The sequence below is a fragment of the Ovis aries genome, chromosome X (assembly GCF_016772045.2).
Source record: "Ovis aries strain OAR_USU_Benz2616 breed Rambouillet chromosome X, ARS-UI_Ramb_v3.0, whole genome shotgun sequence".
Lineage (NCBI taxonomy): Eukaryota > Metazoa > Chordata > Mammalia > Artiodactyla > Bovidae > Ovis > Ovis aries.
In genome coordinates this window covers 84,071,089-84,098,580 of record NC_056080.1, presented here as the reverse complement: position 1 = coordinate 84,098,580, position 27,492 = coordinate 84,071,089, and the positions used below count along the sequence as shown (strand labels likewise).

Below are 27,492 nucleotides of genomic sequence, written 5' to 3'. Positions count from 1 at the left end.
CTTCACCATCATTCCTTCTAAAGAACACCCAGGACTGATCTCCTTTAGAATGGACTGGTTGGCTCTCCTTGCAATCCAAGGGACTCTCAAGAGTCTTCTCCAACACCACAGTTCAAAAGCATCAATTCTTCAGTGCTCAGCTTTCTTAGCAGTCCAACTCTCACATCCATACATGACCACTGGGAAAACCATAGCCTTGACTAGACGGACCTTACTCGGCAAAATAATGTCTCTGCTTTTGAATATGCTATCTAGGTTGGTCATAACTTTCCTTCCAAAGAGTAAGCGTCTTTTAATTTCATGGCTGCAATCACCATCTGCAGTGATTTTGGAGCCCAGAAAAGTCAAGTCTGCCACTGTTTCCACTGTTTCCCCATCTATTTCCCATGAAGTGATGGGACTAGATGCCAGGACCTTCGTTTTCTGAATGTTGAGCTTTAAGCCAAATTTTCACTCTCCTCTTTCACTTTCATCAAGAGGCTATTTAGTTCCTCTTCACTTTCTGCCATAAGGATGGTGTCATCTGCGTATCTGAAGTTATTGATATTTCTCCCAGCAATCTTGATTCCAGTTTGTGCTTCTTCCAGTCCAGTGTTTCTCATGATGTACTCTACATATAAGTTAAATAAGCAGGGTGACAATATACAGCCTTGACGTACTCCTTTTCCTATTTGGAACCAGTCTGTTGTTCCATGTCCAGTTCTAACTGTTGCTTCCTGACCTGCATACAGATTTCTCAAGAGGCAGGTCAGGTGGTCTGGTATTCCCATCCCTTTCAGAATTTTCCACAGTTTATTGTGATCCGCACAGTCAAAGGCTTTGGCATAGTCAATAAAGCAGAAATAGATGTTTTTCTGGAACTCTCTTGCTTTTTCCATGATCCAGCGGATGTTGGCAATTTGATCTCTGGTTCTTCTGCCTTTTCTAAAACCAGCTTGTACATCTGGAAGTTCATGGTTCACGTATTGATGAAGCCTTACTTTATTATAAATATGACTTACTTTATTATAAATATGGTGCAGAACTCCTTTCTCTGTAGGAAAAGTGACACCTCACAGATTGACGATGTTATGTATTAAAAAAATAAGAGAGTTAATATTAGTGTATCATATGTTAATTTCTTTTTTTATGAATAGTATTTCTTTATATTTTCAGGTCTAATTTTCCTTGTTATGGCTTCTTAGATACACCCATCATTTAAAAGTGGACATTTAATTTTCAAATACATGGGTTTTTTTAAGTATCTTTGATGCTAATTTCTCATTTAAATGCTTTCTTCTCTTCAGTCACCCTCTGTGGTTTTTTCAGTCTTTTAACTTTATTGATGCTTTCAATGGCTAAGTCAAAGATCTCTTTTGGTAAATGTCACATTGCACTTGAAAATATGTGGGTTATTTTCAAATATCTTTTGATATTGAATTCTAACATAATTCCACAGTGATAAGAGAACAGACTCTATGATTTCAATATCTTTAGACCACCTAGTTTACATCCCTGGATATGTTCCAGTGTCTCTTAGTTTATAGTCTATGGGGATTTAAAAGAATTTGTATCCTACTCTTTTGTGAAAATGGTATAAATCTTAACTGTGTTGAATTAATTGGTTTACAGTGCTTTTCAGGTCTACTATATCCTTCTACTTTTCTATATATCCATTCAATTAAATTTTGAGTGTTTGATATTGAAACTCCAACTAAAAATCTTAATTTACCTACTTCAAAATAATTGTAATATATGGTAGAACTATATGTAACTTTGTTCTATATTTCACAACTTGCCTATAAGTATTATCAATAATTTTTTTGAAAAAAGAGAAAAAAGAAAAATAAGAGATTTTTTTCTTGTTTGAATTGTTAGAAAACAAAATTTAACTGAGTAAATGTGAAGATCTAATTGACTTTATGAGGCGATTCATGAATTGGGCAGCATCCCAAGAGTTATATAGAATGGAAGTTTTTTTAATAGAAAGGGGAGTGGGGCCAGGGAATTACTAGCAAAATCGAAGAAAGGATTATTTTGGGGCCAGGACATTCTTCTTCCTTTGGGGGATAGAAAGGACCATGTGACAGATTACCTAATTGGTGCTGACTAGGAAGTTCCAAACTGGTTGATTAAGATTCCACTGCTGGTAAAGGCTGATACTGCAGTTAGGTTAGGCATTAAATCTGGGTTTAGTAACATGGGTTTTAACACAAGTGATGCCATGTGGGGTGTTTGGTGTTTTTCTTAACAGAACCTCATTTTTACTGTATTACAGAGAATTTAGTGGCAAGTGAGATGTGTTTACCATCTCTCTTTTCACCTATTTATAGGAGTGTTCAAGAGGAAAGAAGATGTTTTGGAATGGATTCCTCAGAAATTGAAATTGTTGATGCAGAGGTACGTACATTGAGTATATAGAGTCATGCCTCATTTCCATAATGTTGACTGTTTAGTTAATGTGTGTGGCCAAGGTGGGGGAAGAAAAGAATTTTCCTGCTACCCTTCTAGGTTCTCAGGTAAGATGCACCTGTAATTAAGACAGGACTAACAGGAGAAAGACAAATGGAAGCTTAGTAATGGATATTAATATATCTCTTATATACATGGGAGAGACCCAATAATATTGAATAACTCTCTGAAATGACTCAAGCCACCACCTTGAATACCATATTCAGCTAAGATAAAAGAAGGTGATGGGAGTGGGTAGTCAGTAGTGGGGATACAGTAAACAAGGGTTAAGTTTTTCTGCAGATTTAAGTCCTGGCCTTCTGCATTAATAAGTTTCTAGAAACTAAGAGTCATCCTTTTCTACCTGGTGCAGAAAGGGAGACACACTTATAAATGGAGATTTCCTTTATAAATATAAATGTATCTTACAAAAGGGTAACTTCTATTGGTTTTCAGAGCTCCTCCTCTGCCTGCTGTTTCTTAGAAATAACCAGCTCAAAATAACTCTTATGCCAACAAGTCACATTTTGGGGTTACAATTTCAGCCTCCCTCGACCTATGTATAAAGGTTTTTAGTTTGAAGTATCCCATATGGACATAGAACATGAGTGGTATTCCATAGTTGCCATTTTATAGTTATTTCTTATTGGAAGCAGTAAAAGCCATGCTTGGAATGGTCCCTGTAGTAGCTTTAAAAAGAATTAAGCTAACCTCTGTGCCAGACATCATTCAGTCTTTTTGACTTGTGAATGCATTTTGAAATCAGAGGTTATATAGCCTATAGCCTGCTCCTATAGGCTATGTGAGTAGACTCATGAGATGGCAGAGTCCTCTGCCCATTATGGGTAGAATGAATCCATAATTAATGTGAATTGTCCCCCATCCTTTCCTTAAGCCATTAAATGTATCATCCAATTATCCATTCACCAGACGTTCCACTAGAGAACCCTATAGGGATACACCTGAATAGAAATATGAAACTTGGGTCTGCCCTCAATAATCTAAATTCTAGCCTGGGAGATAAGATCGAAGTGCAAGAAAAACAGATATATAACAACAAATAACCATCCCAGGAAGCCTTCCCCAATGAATAGTCTTTCACCTTACTTGTTACTCCATGGGTGCATATAACATAGCTACTAGGCTGATTCACTGTGGTGGTGATAGTACTATAGGGAGAAAAGACAGCTTGGGTATCAGAAGATAAGAGCTCAATTCCTGATTCTGCTATTTACCAATTAATTATGTGACCTGGGGAATGTTATTTTACCATGGGGAGCCTCAGTTTCATTATGTGTAAAATGGGAGTGGTAATAATCTCTGCCAGGCTACCTCATAAGGATTAGATAACACTCAAAGGAACTGCATTTATTGAACTGGACAAAAAGTTTACTTGAGTTTTTCCATATGATGTTACAAAAAACCTGAATGAACTTTTTAGCCAAACCCATCTCAGGATATTGTCTGTATTCCTGCAATAGAATGAATCTTCTATGAGAGCAGGGGTAGTAATGTTCATCAGCATGTCACCAAACACCTTGAATAGTACTGGCTGCACATAGTAGGTGCTCATAAATATTAAATACACAAAAGAATATTGTATGTTAAAACAGTCTATTTTTATAGCACTCTTCAAATGTCTGGTAAAGGGATTTAAAGAACAATATTGACAGGTTGGATGTGTAGACTGTCAGTTTGGCTTTCAGCCTTCCATGTGATTTTGCTTAAAAGTATTCACATTCATGAGACTGTGCAGACAGCAGGTGTTTTTAGTATTTAAGTTCTTCTGTAATATGGAAATACTATGAACATGTATTTTCAATATGAAGTGCTGGTTTTTCTATTATATTTTCTAACTCTTGCTCATTCAATAAGCTACTTCTATGTAGATAAAACGTCTCCCTTCTGAAGAGGTATCTCTGCTTAACCCAGCTTTCTGTTCAAGATGGTATGAAACAGCGAGGAAATTAGGTAGAAGAAAGTTAATTTAAGTGGAACAATGCTCTGTTTATACACAAGCTAATTTCAGTTATGTTAGGAAAAGAGGCCAAGACATCCATATAGCTCTGGCCATCAGTCTGACATCTACATAGCTGACAGCCTGACTTCATCAGTCTGTCAACAAATACTTACCCAGGACCTGTTGTGTGCTATGTGTGAAGAATCCAGTCCTTCAACTTAGTGTTTTGAGGAAAGTTGGATTAAAAAAGAACTCTCACTTTATAAACTTTATAAAACCTAAGTAATTTTAACATTTAAAGGTAAGTTTTTTTTTTAAGAATCTTATAATCTTATCACAATGGTACAATTGCTATTTAATTTTGCTATTTCCATTCAGTCTTGGCCTACCATCACTTGTGTTTTTGACTTTGTTATAACGATAGCTTGCCTGCTACTCCATTTCCTTTGGTTATCACTTATTGCTAAAGTCTGTCTTTGGACAGTCTCAAATTTAGTCATTTCAGTAACTGGACAATATACTATGGTATTGAGGGACTTGTGTTTCCAATCAAGATGGAGCAACAGGGACCAGATTGACTTTCCTGCCCAAAACAGCCAAAAATAAAAGACAAAAAATACGATGTAACAGTTTTCAAGATAATGGACAGAAGGCAACAAAAGACAGGGACTCTTAAGAGATGGGAAATTAATGAAATGAGCCCTGCAATTGCCATAACTTACTACCTAGCGAAATTCCAGGCCATGTAGCCGAGAGGGAAGACACACAGGGATCCCAGTAGAATTCCTGAGCTGAGGAGACTGAGGCAAGACTAGATTGTCTAAAGTTGCTTGCAGATTACCAGAGAGGAGAGGGCTGCATGGATGAAGGTTGCTATGGGGATCTGTGAGGGAAGAGAACCACTCAAGAAATTAAAGGAAACAGTGCCAGCATTCATACAGGGTCGGTAATGCTTCCGGTTTCTATCTGCCACACTGGAAATTCTCATAATACACAGGACATGAGGCATAAGAGTACACAGAGAGATCTTGCCTCAATTATGGGGGAAAGTTAGCCCCAGGCTGACTATTGCTCTGGTTCTATCAAGTCATTAAGGGAAGACCAAAGGGATCCTAAAGGAAATCAACCCTGAATATTCATTGGAGGGACTGATGCTAAAGCTGAAGCGCCAATACTTTGGCCACCTGATGCAAGCCGACTCATTAGAAAAGAACTGGATTCTGGGAAAGATAGAAGGCAGGAAGAGAAGGGGACGACAGAGGATGAGATGGTTGGATGGCATCACCAACTCAATGGACATGAGTTTGAGTAAACTCCGGGAGATGGTGAAGGACAGGGAAGCCTGGTGTACTACAGTCCATGGGGTTGCAAAGAGTTGGACACGACTGATTGACTGAACAACAGCAACAGCAAATGGGCCAAATTGTTTTAGGTAATTTAACTACATTCCAAAACAAAGAGTGTTTCTAGGAATGCAAAATGATCCAATACCCAAGAAATAAAATTAACAATATTTGGCATTTAGTCAAAGATTACCAGGCATTTAAAAAAGCAATAATATGTAACTCTTATTGAAGGGAAAACCCAATCAATAAAAACTCACCCAGATCCAATACAGGTTTTAGAATTAGTGGACAGGGATATTAACATATGTGTTACATATGTTCAAATTTTCAAATAGAGATGTGGAAGATGGGTTAAAGTCTCAAGATAAAATTCGAGCAATGAAAACAACACTGGATGGGACTGATGGCAGATTAAACATTGCAGATTTTGTAGACTGGGAAATTTAAAGACATTATAATAGAAATTCTCCAAATAAAGAGAAAAAAAGTTTTAAAAGAACAAGAAAAAAGGAAAGTGTATCAATTGGCTGTTAGAAACTTTTCAAGTAGCCAAATGCACATGTAAATGTAGTCTCCGAAATGTAGAGGGAAGCACAAGAAAAAATATTTGAAATAATAATGGTCAGAGATTTGTCCACATTTGATAAAACCCGTAAACCCAGAGATTCAAGGATCTCAACTGAACCTAAGCAAAAGAAGAGTGAAGAAAACCACACAAAGCATACCCTGGTCCCTGCCAGGTATCATAGTATTTTGATCTGTTGGCTGTTACTATGGACTATGTTATATTTAATAAAGCAGGTTCTGTTGAGAACAGCTACTAAAAGGCTTCCCTGATAGCTCAGTTGGTAAAGAATCTGCCTACAATATGGGAGACCTGGGTTTGATCCCTGGGTTGGGACGATCCCCTGGAGAAGGGAAAGGGTACCCACTCCAGTATTCTGGCCTGGAGAATTCCATGGACTGTATAGTCCATGGGGTCGCAAAGAGTTGGACATGACTGAGTGACTTTCACTTCACTTTTCTAACTGGCAAGGAATTGAGAACAAGGCAAAGTATTGAGAACAAAGTTCTCTCCACGAAACCACCACTTCACTGTTTGAACAGCAGTGGCTTTAAGTAGTAGCATCAATGCTAATCCAAAGCAAATTCTCATGAATTGACTCTGTCCCAATGACTTTATTTTAATGATGAGTTTAGATGAGTTGTTGCCAGCTATTGACATTCTGTCACCCATCTGTAGAGATCTGTTGCTCCTGAACTGTGTTGCACTACATAGGCATTTTGGCAAAATTGGAGCTTGTACATTTTCAGAATGTTTTCCCACTCAAATCCATTGTGCCTGGAGATGGCAGGCAATTCTTCAGAAGATGCTGGCTTTGACCCTGTACCAGGGACTGAGTAGGGCAGGAGAATCGTAGTGTACGTGAGACTTGGAAGCACTTTGCCCAAGCTATGTATTAATGAGGAGGACAGGACAAACCTGACTCAGGGAGCAATCATGAAGGTTTCTTTCATTGATTTTATAACTACAGTGTTCAGTTCAGTAGCTCAGTCGTGTCTGACTCTTTGCGACCCCATGGATTGCAGCACACCAGGCTTCCCTGTTCATCACCAACTCCTGGAGCTTGCTCAAACTCATGTCCATCGAGTTGGTGATGCCATCCAACCATCTCATCCTCTGTCATCCTCTTCTCCTCCCACCTTCAATCTTTCCCAGCATCAGGGTCTTTTCCAATGAGTCAGTCCTTCTCATCAGGTAGCCAAAGGATTGGAGCTTCAGCTTCAGCATCAGTCCTTCCAATGAATATTCAGGACTGATTTCCTTTAGTATGGACTGGTTTGATCTCCTTGTAGTCCAAGGGACTCTCAAGAGTCTTCTCCAACACCACAGTTTGAAAGCATCAGTTCTTCAGCATTCAGCTTTCTTTATGGTTCAACTCTCACATCCATACATGACTACTAGAAAAACCATTGCTTTGACTAGATGGACCTTTGTCAGCAAAGTAATGTCTCTGCTTTTAAATATGCGGTCTAGGTTCATCATAGCTTTTCTTCCAAGGAGCAAATGTTGTTTAATTTCATGGCTGCAGTCACCATCTGCAGTGATTTTGGAGCCCAAGAAAATAAAGTCTGTCAGTGTTTCCACTGTTTCCCCCATCTATTTGCCATGAAGTGATGGGACTGGATGTCATGATCTTCATTTTTCGAATGTTGAGTTTTAAGCCAGCTTACGGGGAAAATCTGACAATTGGGGAAGAAACTTCTGGAGTCCCACCCTTGAGATATACACTCATTTCTAGTTCACAGTTGCATCAGGTCTTGGAGGTTGCATTGATAGCCTGCTCCATGTCTAGCCTCAAAGGCCATGCTTCTCTTTTAATTCCTTTAATGTATTATTCATGGAAACAATTATGGAATAAAAATGAATCTGTGGGGTGGGAGGTGGGAGGGGGTTCAGGATTGGGAACTCATGTACACCCGTGGCTGATTCATGTCAATGTATGGCAAAACCAATACAGTATTGTAAAGAAAAAAGATTCAAAAAAGATTCTTTGCTTTGTTTCTTTGCTTCATTTTTTCCCAAGCCATTTACTATTACTGTACATGTTCCATCAGTTAAGATCATTTGAACTCACTGCATTTCTGTTGATGGGCTAAAAATTATGAACGTACAAAAATGGACATCTTAACATCCAAGTATATATATTTCCCTTGAAAATCACCCAGGAAACAAGGAGCTAGTGATTAAATTGTTATATATCTACGATAAAGAGCAGAACCAAGAGGACAGAGAAAGAGAGGTCATATCATATCTTATTGAATATCTCCCCAGCCAAATATCTTTCTCAGTGTAATGAAAAGATTGACACATCCTCAGAAACATATTGCTCATTTTGAAGGGTACAAAACACTGTACTTGAACAGTGAAGTTGCATAGTTTCCTGAAGTTCAAATGCTGGGACCTGATCTGGATGAACGTGCTCCAACAATCAGCTTCCTTAAGAAAAAATGAGCATGCATCTATGTGTTAATCTAGTCTAAAACAAACACACAAACACATACACAATCTTTTGGCAGAGATTTCCAAGATTTCACTGATAAACCAGGTACTTAAATTTCATATGAACAGTGAGCCCCAGCCTATTCAGAAAGGTTCCAGTTGTTATGTAAGTGGAAGTGGATCACTAAGTGTGAATATAATGTATATAGTTTAAAACAACAGATAGCTTAGACTGAGCTTGAAATCCCTGGAGTATATCACTCATTCTGCTACTCACTTACTGTATGACCTGCTCGTTTTTGACACTATCAAATGGGGAGTTTGCACTAGAAGCTCCCCAGGGTCATTGCTATCTCTCTGTTACTACATAGTGAAGGTACTTTTGTTAATAATACTTTCAACTTTAGTTTGTATAAAAAAGAGAGACGTGGTTAAACAGCCCCCAATTGTCCTTTCCTTTCTCTAAACCTAGTCTGCATGTGGAAGATCTGTAGAAAAATGGCCCCATCAGTGGAGGGTAGTTCTCTTACAGCCTTCCCTCTTTTCTGAACCAGCATGCAACCAACACCTTGAAATGCACACACACATATGTATGTGTGTGCATATGTGTGTGTGTGTGTGTATAGCAACAGCCTTCGATTGGTACACATTTTTCTTATGCTTGTGCTTTTACCACATCTATACCATATTTCTCTTCTTCGTTTTGATGTTGGATAGCATATGACACCCATAATCTCTGCTTGTTGTTACCTTCCAGCAATTTGTTTCAAGTACATGTTTCATGATAATTCTGTTAGATATTCAATTTATTGAAACAATGTTAGAAATGATGTAAAATATATCAAAGCTTGTGTTCTACCTGTGTTTCCTGTCATTTTATATATCTCTTTGTCACCAAATTGAAATGTCATCTTCTCCTTCCCTTTTGGAAATTCCTAGGAACCAGCAAATACTATAGAGATTGAACTTTCTGAATCATCAGATTCTATGGACTCCTTTAATGAAAATTTTGTTATGTCTGATGACTTCAACACAGTGTCCTTGCCAAGCATACCTGCATCACCTGGTGGGTACATTTTAACATTTGGATGAGGACTATCAAAAGAAAAATAGTGATCTACAGAGTAGTTAGTTTTTCAAATGGAGATAGTGTTCTGTTTATAATGGTGTGAAATCACAAAAGTGAACTGTAACTTTCTTCATCATCTGTAAGTTTTTGTGAATGATGATTTGAGAGCAGTGCAAATTAATATCTCAGCAATGGTTCAAGTGTTTGGGAATGATGATATTATTATCTCCAACTTATTTTTTTAAGTTTTTATTGAAATATGTGGAATCTAGATAAAAATGGACTCACAGACACAGAAAGCAAAATTATGGTTACCAAAGGGGAAGGATGGGGAAGGGATAAATTGTGAGATTGGGACTGAGATATACACACTACTATTCATAAAAAAAGATAACTAATAAGAACCTACTGTATAGAACAGAGGACTCTACTCAATACTCTGCAATAACCTATATGGGAAAAGAATATATATATATATATATATATATATATATATAGCTGAATCATGTTGCTTTACACCTGAAACTAACCAACATTATAAATCTCCCATTTAATTTTGATCTAAAGATTGGTGCTAGATCTCAGTCCTTGGAGGAGTAGCACCTTATCTTTTCATACTTATGCAGCCTTTTTTGTATATTAATTGCAGTCCAAAGAAATCTCTTTAAAAAAACACTGTACTATAAGAAGAATTGTTACTAAAGAGTGAAGTGATAGTCTCTCAAAAACAGTGATGTTTACTACAGAAGTTTAAATAGTAAAGACATTTCATTAATATAATTTTATGAAAAATATAATACAAAACAACGGTGGAGGCAAAATGCAAACCATGTCCTCCAATTAGCTGATCTTATCATTGATAACTTGTAGAATCCCCATATATAGAAGTAATGCCTGTATTTTTGAAATATTCTAGTTAAAAATTCTTCCAGTATTGCTGTCAATCTCAAAGCTTTGTTTAAAAAAATCCTTCGAAGAGAAAGACAAGTACCATATATTAACACATATATATGGAATCTAAGATAGTACTGACGATCCTATTTGCAGAGCAAAGGAGACACAGACATAAAGAATGGACATTTGGACACAGTAGGGGAAGGAGAGTGTGGGATGATTTGAAAGAATACCATTGAAACATATACATACATCTATGTACACTAGATAGCCAGTGGGAATTTGCTGTATGATGCAGGGAACCCAAAGTCTCTGTGGTGCTCTGTGACAACCTAGAGACGTGGGATGGGGAGGGATGTGGGAGGGGCATTTAAGAGGGAGGGGACATAGGTATACGTATAGCCTATTCACGTTGATGTATGGCAAAAGCCATCACAATATTGTTAAGTAATTATCTTCTAATTAAATTTTTTTAAAAAGAAGAAAAATCCTTTCTAACCAATTGTTTTTGGTGGAGTATGGGCAAAGTCCATGAACCATGATTGTGATTTTGAAAATGTGTAAGACCAATTTAGTTTACACATTGTAAAATCTGCTCTTTGGGGTGTACAGTTCTTGACAAAGGCAAGGTCATACATCTACCACCACAGTACAAACAGAACAGCTCTGCCACCTCCCAAATTCCTTTGTTCTGCCTCTTTGAACTCAAACTCTGTCCCTCATCCTCTGGCAACCATTGATCTCTACTCCATTGATCTCCGGTTTCCTTTTACCAGAATGTCATGTAAATAGAATCATACAATGTCTAACCTTTTTGGCCTGTCTCTGTTAACAAAATGCATATAAGATTCAAATGTGTGAATCAGTGGTTCATTCCTTTTTTCTTGCTAAGTAGTACTTCATTTTAGGAATGCGCCACGGTTGTTGTTGTTGTTGTTGTTTTTTTTTTTCCAATTCATCTGAAGAAGAACATCTGGATTGGTTCCAAGTTTTTGGTGATTATAAATAGAACTACTAAAACATTTGCATAGAGGTTTTTTGTGTGCCTATACACTTTTAAAGCATTTGGGTAAATTCTTGGGAGTGGGACTACTGGGTCCTATGGGAAGAGTGTATGAAGAGAACTGCCAAACTCTGTACTGAAATGATTCTATCATTTTGCATTATTCAAATAATGTTCTGGGGGCTGCTGAAGGAAAGTCATGTCACACCACCTCCAAGAGCACTTCAGGCAGATCCAAGATCCTGTCTGCTTGGGAACCTAGTTTTTCAGAAGTGCTTTATGACTAGGTTTGATTTGATTTGATTAGTTGAAACATACCAAATTCAAGTAGCAGAGCCAAAAGAACTTTTATAATGAAAAGACACAATGTGAATGGGTAGGGTGCCTGCCTATGCTTGAGTGTATGGAGGTAAAGTGAGACATTCCCTCCTTTTACTTCATTTTCAAATGTGAACAGATTTTAAAATAATGTCCTGAATTACTCCTGGTACCTGGTGCATCTAATCCATAACATGGAGTAAAAGTGTACCTTCCTGTTTCTATAATATATAACAAGAAATAAACAGAAATCTGTGTAATCTGTTTTGGGATGTTAGTAATTTAGCCTTTTTTGTTATGAATTCCAATCTTTTCTTCCTCAGAAATGTACTCAAGGCAGAGCTTTGAATCAGAACCTGAGATGGGACATGTGACTTATGTGTATGAGTTGAGGCATGTACACAAGGTGGATGATATGGATGAGAGAGAAGAGTCAGATGAGGATGTCCAGGAGAACCAGGAAGACCAGGAAGATGAAGAGGACCAGAAGGAAGTCCAAGAGGACCAGAAGGAAGTCCAAGAAGACCAGGAGGAAGTCCAAGAGGGCCAGGAGGAAGTCCAAGAGGGCCAGCAAGAAGTCCAGGAGGGCCAGGAGGAAGTCCAAAAGGGCCAGCAGGAAGTCCAAGAAAACCAGGAGGAAGTCCAAGAGGGCCAGCAGGAAATCCAAGAGGGCCAGCAGAAAGTCCAAGAGGGCCAGCAGGAAGTCCAAGAGGGCCAGCAGGAAGTCCAAGAAGACCAGGAGGAAGTCCAAGAGGGCCAGCAGGAAGTCCAAGAAGGCCAGCAGGAAGTCCAAGAGGGCCAGCAGGAAGTCCAAGAAGACCAGGAGGAAGTCCAAGAGGGCCAGCAGGAAGTCCAAGAGGGCCAGCAGGAAGTCCAAGAGGGCCAGGAAGAAGTCCAAGAGGACCAGAAGGATCAAGAAGACCAGGAGGACCAGAAAGAGCAGGAGTATCAGGTAGGCAGGGTGGGCCAGGTGGATCAGAAGGGCCCGGGGGACCAGTAGTACCAGCAGTATGAGCAGTACCAGAGACCCAGGAAGACCAGGTGAACCAGGTGGAGCAAGAGACTGGTCCTCCAGTTTGGCTGCTGATATCAGAGATCGGGTGCTCTGGGAGTCTTGCTCCACATATCTATCTGTACCACTATCTCTAAAAAGCCCCAAATGTCCACTCTTGTGCTCAATTTCACTTTGCAGAAAGCACACTCTTTGTTTATTTTAAAATTGTGTCACCATTTCTGTTGTACTGGATTTTCTGATGCTGCTGAGAATCCAATGGGCCCTAGCCAACAGGGAGATTGGAGGTTCTTTAAGTAAGACGAAGTACTGTTCTCCTTTTAACGTGAAATATCCAAAGACACTCTGTACTTGAAAGTTTGAGTCAAATATGAAATTTACTAACAAAAGGCACTGTTTTTAAGCACTCTGCTTGTTATTTGTGAGGAGATGCTAACTGTCCCATGGGAGGATGGTTTTCCTGCCTACCCATACCAATACTTCTGCACCACAAGCTAGATCTCCCCAGTGAATTGTCAGAATGTTAGATATATCCCAGGTTCAACTGTCAGCACCAATGTATGGTTCAAGGCCAAATCAAAACATTTGGATTCATGACTCTGTTGTTGTTCTACACCCAAATTTATCTACATAACCACAGGTTTGGGTGGTTATCTTTATATTAGAAAGGATTATTGTCACCAGGATTGGCAGCCAAGATAATGAGTTTATGGTCTGTTATGTAGAGAAGCACATGGCAACCCACTCCAGTATTCTTGCCTGGAGAATCCCAGGGATGGGGGAGCCTGGTGGTCTGCTGTCTATGGGGTCGCACAGTCAGACACGACTGAAGCAACTTAGCAGCAGCAGCAGCAGCATGTGGAATTGTACGCAAAAACTACCAAGCATTAGGTGAGTCTCTTCATTAGATGGTATCCTCTTCTAATGAGAAGAAGCAAGGGCTAGAAAACAACTGTTTTTTGGCCCCAGCATTGTGACCTTGGCACATCCCTGAGCCTCAGTTTCTCCACTTGAAGTGGTCTGCTTGCCTTGCAGGGATTTTTAGACTGCTCTGAAAATTCTTTGAGCTATATAAAAGAAAATTTCTGAAGAAATACATTTGTCTTTGTTTATGTCCCTACCATGCTAGAAAGTTGTGCTTCTTCTTTCACTGATGATAGCTTTCTCTTCTTCTTTGAGTTACTTTCTTTTTAAGCTTTAAATGTACCTTTTGTTTAAAATGGTCAAAATAATCAGCAATGTGTGTAGCCTGGCTCTGCCTGTGATAGTGTAATAGGCTTGTTTCTGGGTGCCATGGACTGACAGACTGGAGTATAACCAGAAGACGGAGAAAAGCTGGAGAAGGGAAATTTTAAAAGATTGTTTCCTTGTGATGAGAACTCTTAGGATTTAATCTCTTAACAGCTTTCATGTATAATATACAATAGTGTTAGCTATATTTTTATCATGTTGTATGTTACATCCTTGTAACTTATTTATCTTTAACTTGGAGTTTGTATCTTTTGACTGCCTTCATCCATTTCCCCACCACCCCCACTCACCTGTGCTAATCACAAATCTGATCTCTTTGTCTATGAGTTTGTTTTTGCAGTGTAATTGACCTAGAACGCTATGTTAGTTCCTGGTATACAACACAGTGGTCTGATATTTTTATACATTTTTAAATGATCACGACAATAAGTCTAGTTATCATCTGTCACCATACAGATATATAATTATTGACTATGTTCCCCACACGGTACTTTTCACATCTGTGACTCATTTAATTTGTAGCTGAAAGTTTGTACTTCTTAATCTCTTCATCTTTTACTCTGATACCTCACTCTTGCCCCCTTTGGCAACCACCTGTTTGTTCTCTGTATCTATGACTCTGATTCTGATTTGTCTTACTTGTTCATTTGCTTTGCTTTTTACTTTTCATGTTTAAGTGAAATCAATGTGTTTGTCTCTCTCTTTCCGAGTTAACTTAGCATTATACACTATTGGTCCACCCATGATGCTGCAAATGACAAAGATTCATTCCTTTTAATGACTGAACATATATATTCCATATAACATATAATATTCCAATTATATGTCTGTGCTGTGCTCAGTTGCTCAGTGGTGTGTGACTCTTTGTGATCCCAAGGACTGTAGCCCACAAGGCTCCTCTGTTCATGGAGTTTTCCAAGCAAGAATACTGTAGTGGATTGCCATTTCCTTCCCCAGGAGATCTTCCCAACCCAGGAGTTGAACCTGCATCTCTTGTATCTCCTGCATTGGTGCATAGGTCCTTTACCATTGTGCTACCTGGGAATCTCAATTGTATGTATCAGTTCAGTTCAGTTCAGTTCAGTCACTCAGTCGTGTCCGACTCTTTGCGACCCCATGAATCACAGCATGCCAGGCCTCCCTGTCCATCACCATCTCCCGGAGTTCACTCAGACTCACGTTCATCGAGTCTGTGATGCCATCCACCCATCTCATCCTCTGTCGTCCCCTTCTCCTCCTGCCCCCAATCCTTCCCAGCATCAGAGTCTTTTCCAATGACTCAACTCTTCTCATGAGGTGGCCAAAGTACTGGAGTTTCAACTTTAGCATCATTCCTTCAAAAGAAATCTCAGGGCTGATCTCCTTCAGAATGGACTGGTTGGATCTCTTTGCAGTCCAAGGGACTCTCAAGAGTCTTCTCCAACACCACAGTTCAAAAGCATCAATTCTTTGGCACTCAGCTTTCTTTATAGTCCAACTCTCACATCTATACATGACCACAGGAAATACCATAGCCTTGACTAGACGGACCTTAGTCGGCAAAGTTATGTCTCTGCCTTTGAATATACTATCTAGGTTGGTCATAACTTTTCTTCCAAGGAGTAAGCGTCTTTTAATTTCATGGCTGCAGTCACCATCTGCAGTGATTTTGGAGCCCCCAAAAATAAAGTCTGCCACTGTTTCCACTGTTTCCCCATCTATTTCCCATGAAGTGATGGGACTGGATGCCATGATCTTCGTTTTCTGAATGTTGAGCTTTAAGCCAACTTTTTCGCTCTCCTCTTTCACTTTCATCAAGAGGCTTTTAGTTCCTCTCCACTTTCTGCCATAAGGGTGGTGTCATCTGCATATCTGAGGTTATTGATATGTATGCTCCATCTTTATTCATTTGTCATTTGATGGACATTTATATAGCTTCCATATCTTGGCTATTGTAAATAGCGCTGCAGTGAACGTAGGGTTACATATATCTTTTTTAATTAGTGTGTTTCTTTTCTTCAGATAAATCCCCAGGAGTGGAATTTCTGGATCTTATGCTGGTTTCATTTTTCATTTTTTGAGGAATCTCCATATTGTTTTCCCATAGGGACTATACCAATTTACATTCCCACCAACAATGCAGGAGAGTTCCCTTTTCTCTTGTTGTCTTTTTGATAATAGCCATTCTCACAGGTGTGAGATAACATCTCATTGTGGGTTTGATTTATGTTTCCCTGATAATTAGTGATGTTGACCATCTTTTCATGTGCCTCTTGGTAATCTGTATGTCTTCTTTGGAAAAAATATCTGTTCCGATCCCCTGACCATTTGGGGACTGTTTATTTGTTTGTTGATGTTGAATTGTATCAGTTCTTTGTGTATTTTGGATATTAACCACTTATCAGTATTTCTTTTGCAAATATATTCTCCCATTTTATGGGCAGCCTTTTAATTTTGTTGATAGTTTCCTTTGCTGTCCAAAGGCTTTTTAGTTTGACATAGTCCCATTCGTTTAGTTTTGCTTTTGTTTCCCTTGCCTGGGGAGACATATCAAAAAATATTACTAAGACTGATATCAAAGAGCATACTGCCTATGTTTTCTTCTAGAAGTTTTATGGCTTCAGGGCTTACATTTAACTCTTTACTCCATTTTGAATTTATTTTTATGTATGTTGTGAGATTCCTTGGCATGTAGCTGTACAGTTTTCCCAACAACACTTATTGAAGAGACTGTTTTCTCTCTATTGTATATTCTTGCCACCTTTGTTGTAAATTAATTACCCATATAAGTGTGGGTGCATTTCAAGGTTCTCTCTTCTGTTCCATTGATCTATATGTCTGTTTTTGTGTCAGTACCATTCTGTTTTGATTACAGTAGCTTTGTAGTATAGTCTGAAGTCAGCAAACATACCTCCAGTTTTGTTCTTCCTTCTCAAGATTGTCTTGGCTATTCAGTGTCTTTTGTGTTTCCATACACAATTTTAGAATTATTTGTTCTACTTCCGTGAAAAATTCCATTGGTATTTTGATAGGGATTCCTTTGAATCTGTACATTGCCTCGAGTAGTATGGTCATTTTGACATTATTTCTATCTATGAGTACAGTATAACTTTCCATCTGTTCATGTCAACTTTAGTTTATTTCACCAGTGTCTTACAGTTTTCAGAGTACAGGTCTTTAAACTCCTTAGGTAGGTTTATTCCTAAGGATTTTATTGTTTTTGATGTAATTATAAATGGGATTATTTTATTGATTTATCTTTCTGATAGTTTGTTGATAATGTATACAAATGCAACAGATTTTCATATATTAATGTATCCCCAACTTTACCAAATTCATTTATAAATTCTAGTAGTTTTTTGGTGATGTCTTTCGATGAGATCCTGACAGGGCCATCTGTAGGGCTACTGTGGTCCTGGAGCTGGTATCTTCCTGCCAGTGGATTGGCCTGGGGTCCAGGGTGTTAAGGGACAGTGCCAGCTCCTTGTGAATGGAGCTGGGACCTGATATTTCTGGCTGCAGAGCCCTCAGGGTCCCAGAGCTGATGTTGCCCAGCTAGTGAGTAGGGTAGGGACCCAGGAGGTCCCAGGAGTGGTGGCAGTTCACTGGTGGGAAAGTCCATGTCCTGAGCCTGCTGGTGGATTGGGTCAGGTCCAGAGGTAGCTGAAACCTCAGGTGGTCCCGAGGCAGCCAACCTGTTGGTGGGTGGGCCTGTATCCTTGTATGGCTATTTGCTTGGCCAGAGGCATCTCCAAACTGGCACCTGTAGACTGTTGGGCCAGGGCAGGGCTGGGTCCCAGGGCTAATAAGCTTGAGAGAGGATCCCACAATGGCCCTTGCCAACACCAGTGTCCACATAGGAGAATGAACTCCAAAAATGGCTACTGTCAGTGTCTATGTCCCTGGGGGGAGCCACAGTTGCCTTCTGCCTCTTGGGAGGCTGTCCACAATCAGCAGGTGGGTCTGACCCAGCCTCTTATCCAGTTACTGCTTCTGCCCTGGGTCCAGGAACATGTGAGACTTTGTGTGCATCCTATAAGAGTGAAATCTCTATTTCCTATGCCCCTTGGCTCTCCTGAAAGTAAGTCCCACTGGCCTTCAAAGCCAAATGATCTGGGAACTCAGCTTCCTGGGCAGGACCCTCAGCCTGGCAAGTCTGATGTGGGGCTCAGACCTCTCACACCCCAGGAGAACCTCTGCAATTGTAATTGTCCTCATGTCTGTGGGTCATCTACCCTAGGGTATGTGACTGAACTATCGTTCAACTCCACTCTTGCTACCCACCTCTTCATGGTTCCTTCTCTGTAGAGAAGATCTGTAGTTGTAGAAGATCTTTTGTGCTGGTCTTCAGATCTTTCTCATCAATAGTTGCTTGGTAGATAGAATTTTGGTGCTCCCACGGGAGCAGATGAGCTCAGGGTCTTCCTACTCTTCCATCTTGGGCACTCCCCTGACTCTTCCTGTCTGTCTCCTGTCTCTGATCTGTTTCAGGTCCCAGTTATCTCTATCTTAAATTAACTCTATTGCCTCTTCACTAGGTTTTTTTCTGGCTCCAGACTGACTTTGTCCTGTCAGTTCATCTTCCACACTGCTCCCCAAAGGCATGTTCTACAACACTGATCTGAGCATGTCACTTCCCCAATCAAATCTGTGCTTTAGAACATGCCTCCTGGCAGCAGTGTTTTAAGTTCCCTGGCCACCTAATTGTGTATGGTCTGCACAAAGCTCTTTTCCCAGCTTCCCTTTCAAGTGTGACTTGCCTCATCCCTTTCCTGCCAATGCAAAGCATTAGTTTGTCCTGAAACACAGTTTCTAATTTTATTAACCTATACATTTGTTTGGGCTTCCCTGGTAGTTCAGTTGGTAAAGAATCCGCCTGTAATGTAGGTTCGATTCCTAGGTTGGGGAAAGCCCCTGAAGAAGGGATAGGCTGCCCATTCCAGTATTCTTGGGTTTCCCTGGTGGCTCAGGAAGTAAAGAATCTGCCTGCAATGTGGGAGACCTGGGTTTGATCCCTGGGTTGGAAAGATCCTTTGGAGGAGGGCATGGCAACCCACTCCAGTATTCTTGCCTGGAGAATCCCCATGGGCAGAAGAGCCTGGCGGGCTCCAGTCCATGGGGTCACAAAGAGTCAGACACAACTGAGTGACTAAGCACACACATACATTTGTTTAGCAGCAGATCTGAGGCTGATACTCAAGTTAAAATTAGATTTCCAGGGCTAAGGGGAGAGTGTTCCACACAGTTGTGTGTGGACACCATAGTTGTGTGAAAGTCATATCTGTGGATTCTGATGGTGCTTAGATGAATGCCTGGATGAAAGGAATGCGAATTGAGCCTCCGTCTTCTTTCTGCATCACTAGCAGGAGCTTTGATGGATGTTTCCACATGTCTCATTTGTGATCTGACCTGCTACACTCTAACTCTTTCACTAAGGACTGTGGGAAGGTTATTTCATGTCTCCGAGTCAATGTTTGGGGAAAAGTTAGACTAAACATTTCCCATAATCTTTTCTGATTATAGGATTTCTGGATTCCCTAACATTTCTTCACACTTTCTAGAAGTGAATGAAGTCAGGGTTGGGGTGTTGTTGTTCACATTCTCAGTTATGCCAAAGCTTGGGAATGAAACAATGTGGTAGAATTTGGAGAAGCTGGTGGCCCCATATATAAACCACAGTGATGTCTCCCCACAGCCACTACAGCTGTCACTGGATATCACATCATACATCAAGAGACAGGAAGAGGAAATGATGAAGAAATTCCAGGAGCAGCTGAACGAGAAGACACAGATACTGCAAACCGAAATAAAAAACCAGAAGAGTTCCCTGGAAACTTTGAAGGAGCAGCTCCAAGACAGGAACGACTCCAAGTCACAGGTCAGAGACCAGTTCTATGCCAGTGGCAAAAGGGAGACGAGTAAGGGACCTGGACAGCCTTCAAGGGGTTAGGCGATAGGGCCTGCTAGTAGTGAGGGAAACTACCTCCAGGGAAGCATGGCACATCTGGAATGATCTTTTGCAGGGACTTAGGGCTTTGCTCCTTTTCTTTTAGTTGCAGGAGCTGAGATGGGCCAAGGCTTTCTGTGCAGTCTTGCTCTATGACCAGCATGTCTTCTGCCGTAAGGAAAGCTATGGCCCCTGAGTAAGACCTTTGTGATACTGTGTCCTTACAGGCACTGCCATCCATCACAGGCCATGTTCACAGTCCTGATTTGCTGGAGCCAGTGCCCAAGAAACCACGCTTTGAGGCAATGAAGAGTCCCTTCTCTGATATTTCGGAGGCATCATCTGTTGGTGGTTCATGTTTACCACATTCTGCCCAGATCTCCGAGGAGCTTCAGCAGACTTTTGATACCTCTTCCCAGGTACAGCAGGCCACTTTCATTGCTGTAGTCAAAAGCAGAGTTCATTCTCATGAAAGCATGGGCTCCCCTGTTTCTCTGGTGGGAGTGGTGGTTTCCCGGTTGGGTACAGTTCGTTCGCCTGAGATAAAATGTCCAGGCCAGCTGTACCTGGGTGCACATGCACACATGCGTGTGCATGGGTTCTGGACCACACAGCTGGGAGCAGAGAGTCACCAGACCACCAGGGCACCCAGAGAGGAAGTGTTCCTGTTGTCTTCTGCCGCAGAGGATGGAGAGTTTGTTCCATGTATGAGGCTCTGGCAGACACTGAGTTGCTCTTCTCTCTTTCCTGTGGATGCAGGTGCCCAATCAGGAGGAGGTGAAGCAGCAGCAGCTGCAACAACAACAGCAGCAGCTGCAACAGCAACAGCAGCAGCTGCAACAGCAACAGCAGCAGGAGGAGCAGCAACAACAGCAGCAGCAGCAGCAGCAGCAGCAGCAGCAGCAGCAGCAGCAGCTACTGCTGCTGCCCGAGCAGCCACAACAGTATAATACCACCGGGGAGAACCAAGTAATGCATGTATTCATGCCAAACCAACCTAGCTTCTCTATGTTGCGCTACAACGAAGGCTTCATGCCCCTATCCCTACCCCTACCCCTACCTCTACGACCGCCGCCACCACCACCACCACCACCACCGCCACCCATGTTTATTCCTATCCAAATGGTGGCTGAACAGCAGCCTTCTGGCTATTATCGTGCTGGAAACCTCAATGCCTCTGGCTACTATCGTGCTGAAAGTGTCAATGCCCCTGGATATTATCGTGCTGAAAACCTCAGTGCCTCTGGCTACTATCGTGCTGAAAGCCTCAATGCCCCTGGATACTACCGTGCTGAAAACTTCAATGCCTCTGGGTACTATCGTGCTGAAAATTTCAATGGCCCAGAAAATGGTAGATTCAGGTAAGGAAGCTGCAAGATGGTCATAACGGCTGAGGTCACTGCTTTCCTATGGTGGCTGGACATCACGCCTGAAACCATGGGCGACATGCCCATGGGCACCCAAAGTCCCCTATCCCAAGCAACATGTTCTAATTCATCCTCCTCTGTGGCCTCGCTGCCTCTGCTGGCATGATCCATAGCCAAGCATGCCTTGATGGAACAGAGGTGTCTCCATAAAAATAAGAAGGCTAGATCAGGAAGCCTCCAAGCTAGGGAAGTAGCATGCCAATCTTGAAATTGCTTGACTTCTAGCCAAGCCCAGTCTCACAGTACAGGGTGTCTATCAGGAAGTCTTGAGCGTCCCCAGCTGAGTAACTCCTGGCTCCTACCTCCCTGCGTCCATTTTCCTGGGATCCTGTGGTCACAGTAGAACAGGTGAAGGGGTCTCCATGGCGCTGACAATCCATATGGCATTGGATACCTAAGGAGCCAAGAACACAGAAAGACAAAGTCCTGGGAGGCAGTATGAGGACAGGAACAGTTTCTGCTCAGGGATAAAATCTTTGGTCGCAATACCAGAAAAAGAAGGTTCTGCTCAGCAATGAAAGGTGGTGGAAGCACAGTCTTGGCACACAATATTTATTTTTAGATGAATGCCAGTCTCTGAGTGGGTCACCTAAAGCTCTCCTGAGGTCCTTCTGGGTCTTCCTTTAGGAACAGTGACCCTGACATGTGGGATGGGTTAATGCCATGTTTCCCACTGGCCTAATTATCAGAATCAGCCTGAGGAGGTTATTGAAAGTGCATATTCAGAGTCTGGGATGATGCTCAGAAATCTCTGTTTATCACACAACCCTCAAGTTTAGGGTGATAGAGGGAGCCCTGGACTTAGAGGAGAAAGCAGACTTGCAGCCTCTCTGGGTCTTGGGCTCCTTTGGTGATGAAGGGCAAGTCCCTGACTTTGGAGTCGGTGAAGTGACTTACACAGAGATCACCATCTTGAAAGAAGCAGGACCGTCCAAATAATAGCAACAATACCACTTGATACAAATGACTAAATTTCCCAGTGTTTCCATTTGCTTTACTTTGGAGAATTGAGTCTTATTCAGGCCAAAGTGAGAGTCCAAGCAAGTGACTCCTGATTTGACTACCCAAACCAAAGGTTCTTTGAGCACCTCTTAATGAGCAAGACTATGTCTCTTGGGCCTCATTGCTAGACCCGTGTCTCTGTAACATGTTTCTTCTATTACAGATTTTTTCCTGAAAACCACCATCAGCCCCGCATGAATCTTTTCTCTATGACCCACGGCCCAGGGTCCCATGCCATTTATTCTGCCAGCCTCCCTCAGACTACTACCATAACCCACAACCCACAGCTTGTTACCCTGGAGACTCCACAGGACTACATCCGCCTCTGGCAACGGCCGCAAGACACGCAGAGTCATGTCTACCAAGCAGTCCAAATGAGTAATTGGGTTCCCAATGAGCAGGCCACCGTGGGACAAGCCACTTGTACTCAGGTATAGCACTCCCTTCTTCTCTGACCCCTACCCAGGTTGGAGGTTCTGCACAGCACTACACCCTTTCTGCATAGGCTCTGTGTGTGAAATCCATACTTTAAAGCACAAGAAAATTTGAGGACAGGTACCCACATGGGGGTAGCAGTCACGGCTGAACAAAAGACTCTCTAGGCTTCCAAGAAAAAGTGAGCTGTTCTCATAGATATTAAATGCAGTCCTACTTGGAAACTTCTCATAAATGTGTTCCCTGGGCATAGTGAGTCTTGCCATATGCTGAACTCAATGCCCTAGATGGGAGACCTTTCTGAACTTCTATATCCTTAGTTCTGCTACAAAATCCAAGGCCTGGTGTGGGTGTGTTTCCTTGTATTGAAAATAAACCAGAAAAAAAAATAAATAAACCAGGAGTCCTTCTGATAAGTACTTGGCATCCAACCATGGAGTGCCCTGTATTTAGCAGGGCAAACCCCACCTTGGGGACCATCTACTGTGGCCTTGTTGCTGGGGCAGTGATGGGAGCTGGTCGAGACCACAGTCACATAGCAGGTTTGGCTCCCAGATAAACTCCCAGCAGTCCCCTTGGGGACCACAAACTCTCAATCTGACTAATGCCACTTACAAAGAATGTTTGGGTTCTGGCTTTAGAAATCTTAAAAGAGCTTCAGTTCAGTTCAGTTCAGTTGCTCAGTCATGTCTGACTCTTTGCGACCCCATGAATCACAGCACGCCAGGCCTCCCTGTCCATCACCAACTCCCAGAGTTCACTCAGACTCACGTCCATTGAGTTGGTGATGCCATCCAGCCATCTCATCCTCTGTCGTCCCCTTCTCCTCCTACCCCCCACTCCCTCCCAGCATCAGACTCTTTTCCAATGAGTCAGCTCTTCACATGAGGTGGCCAAAGTACTGGAGTTTCAGCTTCAGCATCAATCCTTCCAATGAACACCTGGGAATGATTGCCTTTAGAATGGACTGGTTGGACCTCCTTGCAGTCCAAGGGACTCTCAAGAGTCTTCTCCAACACCACAGTTCAAAAGCAACAATTCTTCGGTGCTCAGCTTTCTTAACAGTCCAACTCTCAAATCCATACATGACCACTGGAAAAACCATAGCTTTGACTAATGGACCTTTGTTGGCAAAATGATGTCTCTGCTTTTGAATATGCTATCTAGGTTGGTCATAACTTTTCTTCTAAGGAGTAAGCGTCTTAATTTCATGGCTGTAATCACCATCTGCAGTGATTTTGGAGCCCCCCCCCCAAAAAAATAAAGTCTGACACTGTTTCCACTGTTTCCCCATCCATTTGCCATGAAGTGATGGGACCAGATGCCATGATCTTCGTTTTCTGAATGTTGAGCTTTAAGCCAACTTTTTCACTCTCCTCTTTCACTTTCATCAAGAGGCTTTTAGTTCCTCTCCACTTTCTGCCATAAGGGTGGTGTCATCTGAATATCTGAGGTTATTGATATTTCTCCCGGCTATCTTGATTCCAGCTTGTGCTTCTTCCAGCCAAGCATTTTTCATCATGTACTCTGCATAGAAGTTAAATAAGCAAGGTGACAATATACAGCCTTGATGTACTCCTTTTCCTATTTGGAACCAGTCTGTTGTTCCATGTCCAGTTCTAACTGTTGCTTCCTGACCTGCATATAGGTTTCTCAAGAGGCAGGTCAGGTGGTCTGTATTCCCATCTCTTTCAGAATTTTCCACAGTTTATTGTGATCCACACAAAGGCTTTGGCATAGTCAATAAAGCAGAAATAGATGTTTTTTCTGGAACTCTCTTGCTTTTTTGATGATCCAGCAGATGTTGGCAATTTGATCTCTGGTTCCTCTGCCTTTTCTAAAACCAGCTTGTACATCTGGAAGTTCACGGTTCATGTATTGCTGAAGCTTGCCTTGGACAATTTTGAGCATTACTTTACTAGCGTTTGAGATGAGTGCAATTGTGTGGTGGTTTGAGCATTCTTTGGAATTACCTTTCTTTGGAATTGAAATGAAAACTGACCTTTTCCAGTCGTGTGGCCACTGCTGAGTTTTCCAAATTTGCTGGCATATTGAGTGCAGCACTTCCACAGCATCATCTTCCAGGATTTGAAATAGCTCAATTGGCATTCCATCACCTCCACTAGCTTTGTTCGTAGTGATGCTTTCTGAGACCCACTTGACTTCACATTCCAGGATGTCTGGCTCTACGTGAGTGTGAGTGATCACACCTTCGTGATTATCTGGGTCATGAAGCTCTTTTTTGTACAGTTCTTCTGTGTATTCTTGCCACCTCTTCTTAATATCTTCTGCTTCTGCTAGGTCCATACCATTTCTGTCCTTTATCGAGCCCATCTTTGCATGAAATGTTCCCTTGGTATCTCTAATTTTCTTGAAGAGATCTCTAGTCTTTCCCATTCTATCATTTTCCTCTATTTCTTTGCACTGATCACCGAGGAAGGCTTTCTTATCTCTCCTTGCTATTCTTTGGAGCTCTGCATTCAGATGCTTATATCTTTCCTTTTCTCCTTTGCTTTTCGCTTCTCTTCTTTTCACAGCTATTTGTAAGGCCTCCTCAGATAGCCATTTTGCTTTTTTTGCATTTCTTTTCCATGGAGATGGTCTTGATCCCTGTCTCCTCTACAATGTCACGAACCTTCGTCCATAGTTCATCAAGCACTCTATCTATCAGATCTAGGCCTTTAAATCTATTTCTCACTTCCACTGTATAATCATAAAGGATTTGATTTAGGTCATACCTGAATGGTCTAGTGGTTTTCCCTACTTCTTTAAATTTGAGTCTGAATTTGTTAATAAGAAGTTCATGATCTGTGCCACAGTCAGCTCCCGGTTTTGTTTTTGCTGACTGTATAGAGCTTCTCCATCTTTGACTGCAAAGAATATAATCAATCTGATTTCGGTGTTGACCATCTGGTGATGTCCATGTGTACAGCTTAAGCCCTTAAGAAAAAAAAAAAAACTAATCACAACAAAAATCCAGTAAACTAAGGAAGAATGAAGGAGTTTGAGTATTTTAAATGGTATGATTCATTTCACAAACACCCCTTGACCAGCTGGGCCACCAGCCCTCCAGAAAGGTGGCCCATTAGAGGGACAGCCTTCATGATGCAATCAGATGGTCAGTAGATGCTGTGGTTCATTTACAAAGCCAGACTCTGCTGAGACCCTCATGCATGTTCTCAAGCACTTACCCTGAGAGGCAGATGCCCAGTTAGTGGAGAAAAGCGGACCTGGGGATGTGACACAGGTGGGAGAAGAACCAGGGGAGCAGCCAAGGGCAGGACCATGTCAGATGTTCCCTGTCCACAAGACTGCAGGGGCTCCCACACCCTGCCCTGGCTCCTCTTCTCCACACTCTGGAGCCTTGCTCTCCCTAGGTCCTCCAACACCTCCAGCCTCTGCCCATAGCCCAGCCCTGCCCCTTCTGTTTCCCCAGTCTTGTCCTCTACCCCCTTGAGTTCAACTCATTAAAATCTATCACCTTCAAAAACCAGCCCAAGAGGTTAGCTCTTTCTCCTGCACAAAGTGCCCCACAGTCTACTCTTGGTGACACCATCAGTGTGTCTGTCCCTCCTCCCCTGTCCGCAGGCCAGAATGGGTTGTTACCTCTCCATGTCACATTGAGTGAGCCAGGTAGCTGCCAGTGAGGCCCTGCGTGGAAGTCATCTAGTCTGTGTAGAATGGTGAGACCTAAAGGTAGAGGCAGGGAGAGGCCGAAGAGACCTTCTAATGCCTTGGCTGGCCCTGGCTTGTTGGGAGCTGGGTTGGGGGAAGCCAGACAGGGAATCCAGTAGCCTTAGGCATTCAGACAAGTTTTTGGAGAGCCCAGGCCTACTTCTGCTGCTCTTTAAGCTACTATGCTGTTGGGAGAGGGAAGCTGGGGGGGATCCCATTTCCCCAGCTCCAACTTCTACCGGCACCTTGCAGGCTTGTGTTTTCCAAAGACATCCTTCTCAGCAGCTTACTGGCTCAGACCAAAGGGATCCTCAAACCACTGCAAAATGGGCCCAGGAACTTTAGCAAAGGACTCCATCTTGTCCCCTTTCTCTCAGCAGGTGGCACCCACTGAACAAGTCCAGCATTCTTCAGGACTGCAGACTGTCCAAGCCTCTGGGAATAATGGGCCGAACCAGCTAAACTCCTGTATGTCATCACAGCAGTCCCACTTGAATCCGTAGAGCCGCATTAGCTCTACTTTTCTCTCAGGCCTTGAGAGAAGGGGTGGGGGAAGACAGGCCAATGAAGCCTGCATGGCCAGGGGACCCCAAGGTTCCCTGGACTGGGGGGTGGGGGGTGGGGGGTGAAGACTTTTCTTTCCTAATACATTCTATTCTCATCGTTAGTCCTTCAAAACCTGTGTCTTGGAAATTTTGCTGCCCAGTGTTGCACTTAACTATTCTACCATTTGCAGGCAG

The 27,492-nt window shown here is 42.0% G+C and overlaps 1 protein-coding gene across 1 annotated transcript in view; it reads left to right on the top strand.

The window, feature by feature from the left end:
* PASD1 (PAS domain containing repressor 1) overlaps positions 1–27,255 on the top strand; it is a 70,042-nt gene extending 42,787 nt beyond the window's left edge. Inside the window, exons 8-15 of the mRNA XM_042242340.1 lie at positions 2,313–2,379; positions 9,680–9,806; positions 12,348–12,976; positions 19,962–20,144; positions 20,441–20,632; positions 20,973–21,574; positions 22,806–23,073; positions 27,133–27,255. Coding sequence (XP_042098274.1) covers positions 2,313–2,379; positions 9,680–9,806; positions 12,348–12,976; positions 19,962–20,144; positions 20,441–20,632; positions 20,973–21,574; positions 22,806–23,073; positions 27,133–27,255 — 2,191 coding nt within the window. The remainder of the gene's footprint in view (positions 1–2,312; positions 2,380–9,679; positions 9,807–12,347; positions 12,977–19,961; positions 20,145–20,440; positions 20,633–20,972; positions 21,575–22,805; positions 23,074–27,132) is intronic.
* Positions 27,256–27,492: the final 237 nt, after the last annotated feature.